The sequence below is a fragment of the Monoraphidium neglectum genome (assembly GCF_000611645.1).
Source record: "Monoraphidium neglectum strain SAG 48.87 unplaced genomic scaffold scaffold05197, whole genome shotgun sequence".
Classification (NCBI taxonomy): Eukaryota; Viridiplantae; Chlorophyta; class Chlorophyceae; order Sphaeropleales; family Selenastraceae; genus Monoraphidium; species Monoraphidium neglectum.
The window spans coordinates 1-3,488 of record NW_014008433.1 but is presented as its reverse complement, the minus strand read 5'-3'; the positions used below and the strand labels follow the sequence as shown (position 1 = coordinate 3,488).

At 70.9% G+C, this 3,488-nt stretch overlaps 1 protein-coding gene across 1 annotated transcript; it reads right to left on the bottom strand.

The window, feature by feature from the left end:
• Positions 1–53: 53 nt before the first annotated feature.
• MNEG_15289 (hypothetical protein) lies at positions 54–3,378 on the bottom strand (the record flags this gene model as incomplete). The annotated part of the gene is made up of 9 exons (XM_014036240.1): positions 54–95; positions 286–715; positions 1,064–1,126; positions 1,316–1,445; positions 1,943–2,092; positions 2,343–2,463; positions 2,696–2,743; positions 2,938–3,105; positions 3,361–3,378. 9 exons carry the CDS (start codon positions 3,376–3,378, stop codon positions 54–56), a joined length of 1,170 nt encoding a protein of 389 aa, XP_013891694.1.
• Positions 3,379–3,488: the final 110 nt, after the last annotated feature.

Genomic DNA, 3,488 nt, shown 5'->3' with positions numbered 1-3,488 from the left:
GATCGCGGCGGCGCCGGGCGGGCCCGCGCCGCAGGGCGCGGACGGGCCGGCGCTCATGTCGAAGGGCGGCGACGGAGCGGGGCCCCCAGCGGCCGCTGCTGGGCCCAGAGGGGACGGAAAGTTTGTGACACTCGGCCGCCCGCTGCTGCCGCCGCTGCAGGCGCCGCCGCCTGGAAAGCCCTCCCGGTCGGTCCCGGGGTCGGCCAGGTGCGCCCAGTGCGGCGGCGACGCAGCTGCCGGGCAACTGCCCGGCGGCGCGGCCCCGCCTGCAGGCAGGGGGCCGACGAGGTCCCCGCCCTCCCCGCGCTCCTGCAGCATGCCCTCGCTGCTGGCTCTGCGCGACCGCAGGCTGGAGCTCGACTGCGGCCGCGAGGGCCCGCCCTCCGCGTCCCCGCCGCCCGACCGCGCCGTCGCGCTGCCGCCGGCGCTCGCCGCGCGTGTCGTGGGCGCGGCGCCGCTCGTGCCCCCCCCGGCGCTGGTGCCAGCGCCGCTGTCGCCGGCGGGCTGCAGGGTGCGGGCCTGGCGGACGAACCCGAAGTACGATAGCCCGAAGTCGGTCAGCTTCACGTGGCCGTTCGCGTTGATGAGCATGTTGTCGGGTTTCAGGTCGCGGTGGATGATCCCAAGGGAATGGCAGTACTCGAGGGCGAGGACGGTCTCGGCCAGGTAGGTGCGCGCGATGTCCTCGTCCAGGCACCCCTGCATCTGCAGCAGGCTGCTCGGCGCGCAGCAAGCCGCCATCGGGGGTGGGGAGGGGACAACGAGGCCAGGGAGGAGAGGGCAAGTGGGGCAGGCTTTCGCAGGCTTGGGGTTTTGTGGGACGACCAAACAGCACCGCAGGGCCCACCACGGGCGCCAAAGCAGCCGCCGGCGCCCAACGCGCCTGACAACGCGCCAGCTTGGCCCGGCCGATGCCGCTCTCAGCGTTGCCGGCCACGCCCCAGAAGCTGCGCCGCCCGGGCCCCCCGCACCCCCAAGGTGTTCTGGCCGAGCCTGGCGCCCTGGGCCGCCAGACCCCAATACCCTGGACGCCAACCAGATCCAATCAGCAAGCGCCCCGCACCTGGCGCAGTCGCCGCCGTTCAGGTACTCCATGACTAGGTACAGATTGTCCCGCGATTGGAAGCTGCGCGGGCAGGAAGGCGACGCGGCAAGGGGCGCGCGCAGGCGCGCTCAGACGGACACCCTGGGGGGAGGGCCTACAGCGGGGCGCGGGCGCCGCAACAGCGCCGCGCGCCGCGGGCAGCGCGCCAAGGCGGTTGAGGGTGGCTGGAGACACGCCGAGTTCCGGGGAGAGAGGGGCCTGATTTCCCACCTGTAGAAGAACCTGACGACGAAGGGGTTGTTGGCTATGGCCATGATGTTCTTCTCGTTGTTGATGGACTGCACCAGGTTCTTCTTGAAAACGTCCGCCTTGCGGATGACCTTGAGGGCAAAGCGGTCGCCTGCGGGGGGCCAATCACCGCGTGCGCGCGTGTGTGTGTGTGTGTGTGTCTGTGTGTGTTTGTGTGTGTGTGTGTGTGTGTTTGTTTGTTCGTGTGTGTGTGTGTGTGTGTGTGTGTGTGTGTGGGTATGTGAAATGAGCCTTGAAATTCGTGCGTGCGTGCATATGTGTATGTGTAAGTTGTGTTTTCGCAATCACCAGGAAGAGACAGAGCGAGCGAGGGCGACGACGCAGGCGCGTGCGCGCAAGGCAGGCAGGTGGGCAGGCAGGTAGGGAGGGAGCGAAATAAGGAGGCGGACGGTTGTGGCTGTGCAGCTGTGCGGCACCACACCACCACCTCGAATTGCTGCCCGCCACCTAAAAGCTGGCGCGCCCGCGCGTCTGCACCCCTCCGAGGCCCGGGACCAGCGGCCACGAGCCCGCGCCTGCACAACCCACGCGCCCGAGGAACCCGCGCCCGCGCCGCCGCCCCGCCCGGCCCAGGCGCCCGCCGCGCACCCGTGCTCTTCTTCTCCGCCAGGTAGACCCGGCCGAACGCGCCGCGGCTGATGGGCTTCAGGATGTTGAAGTCGTCGATGGACATGGCCGGCGCGTTGCGCGGCGTCGCGCCGCCGCTCGCGCCTGACGAGTGCGTCGCGCCGCGGGGGACTGCGGTGCGGATGGAGGCGAGCGCGGCGCTGTCGGGTGAGCGCAAGCTGCAGTGCGGGCTGATGGAGCGTACCAAGCTTGGCAGCGCGGCCAGGCCCCCTGCGGCCCGGCCGGCTCGGCCACTGCGCCGGCCAGGCGAGCGGCGGCCGGCGCGCGGCTCTAGGGAACGGTGCGCGGGACGCCAATGCGCAGCAAGGCCGGGGGTCAGGCGGCCGCGGCGGGGGCGGCGGCGGCGGCAGGCGTGCCTCACCGGGCAGCGGCTCCGAGAGCCAGCCGAGCTTGTCGCTGAGGAGCGTGCCCATGCGCAGGCCCAGGGTGAGCGTCACCTCCGTGTTGGTCGACACCATGGCACTCGGCGTCATCGACCACACCTGGGGGCAGGGAGAAGGGGGCAGGGCCCCACAGCCGCGCGGCGCAGCTCAGAGATCAGTCAGACGGAGCCGCAAGCTCAAAGGCTCCGTCGCGCGTGAGCGCGTTCCTGGCTCCTGGTCGGCGCGGCGCGCGGCTCCCGAGCAGGGCGGCCCCTGGACGCCATGTCTCAACGCCCAAACACCCCACATTCTTGGTCCCATGATGAACATGAAACGCGGCGGCGCAACTCACGTCTGCCAGCAGGGTCTGCATGAAGGCGTGCAGCTCCTCCACCGTCCCCTGGCAACGGGCGGCCGGCACCTGCAGTGTTGCCCCAGGGCGGCGCGCGGCGTGCGTGGGGGGCCGCCTGTCAGCGGAGCGGCAAATGCACTGCTATTGCCCAGTGACGCGCGCCGCACAGCGTGACGGGAATCCGAGGGGCAGCAGCGGTGGTGCGGGGTCCTACCGAGGCGGCGAGTGCTGTCCCTGCGCACCTTTGTGCCGTCCGGCTGCAGCTGCGCCACGCGCCGCCCCGCGCTGATGATGCGCATGAGGTCGCCGTGCAGGTGATCTGGGAACACCGCGTGCTCGATCTGGTCCTCGATCCAGTTGGCCAGCCGCGTGATCTGGGCGTCCGCGCTGGCGTCGCCCTCGCCCAGGTCCTGGTGGCAGATTTTGCAGAGCTGCGGCGGGCGGGGGATGAGGTGATGCGCGGCGCGGCGCAGATCAGCGGGGGGCGGATGGGGTGAGGCGGAGGCGGAGGCGTTTCAAGAAGCGGCGGCGGGGGGATTTTGGAATGGAGGGTGTCGAAGAGGACACACGCCAATCAAGCGAGTGCTGATCAAGAGAATGCAGCGTTTGTTGGGTGTGGGGGGTGGATGGAGGAGGCGGATGAGGTGGGGGCCGGCCGCACGCACCCAGGTGTGCTCCTGCATGAGGACCGCGGGGAAGGAGGCGTCGCAGATGTGGCAGCGCAGGATGATCTTGGCGCCGCAGGGGCCGCCGGCCGGCACCGACCCGGATTCGCTGAAGCTGAGGGCGCGGT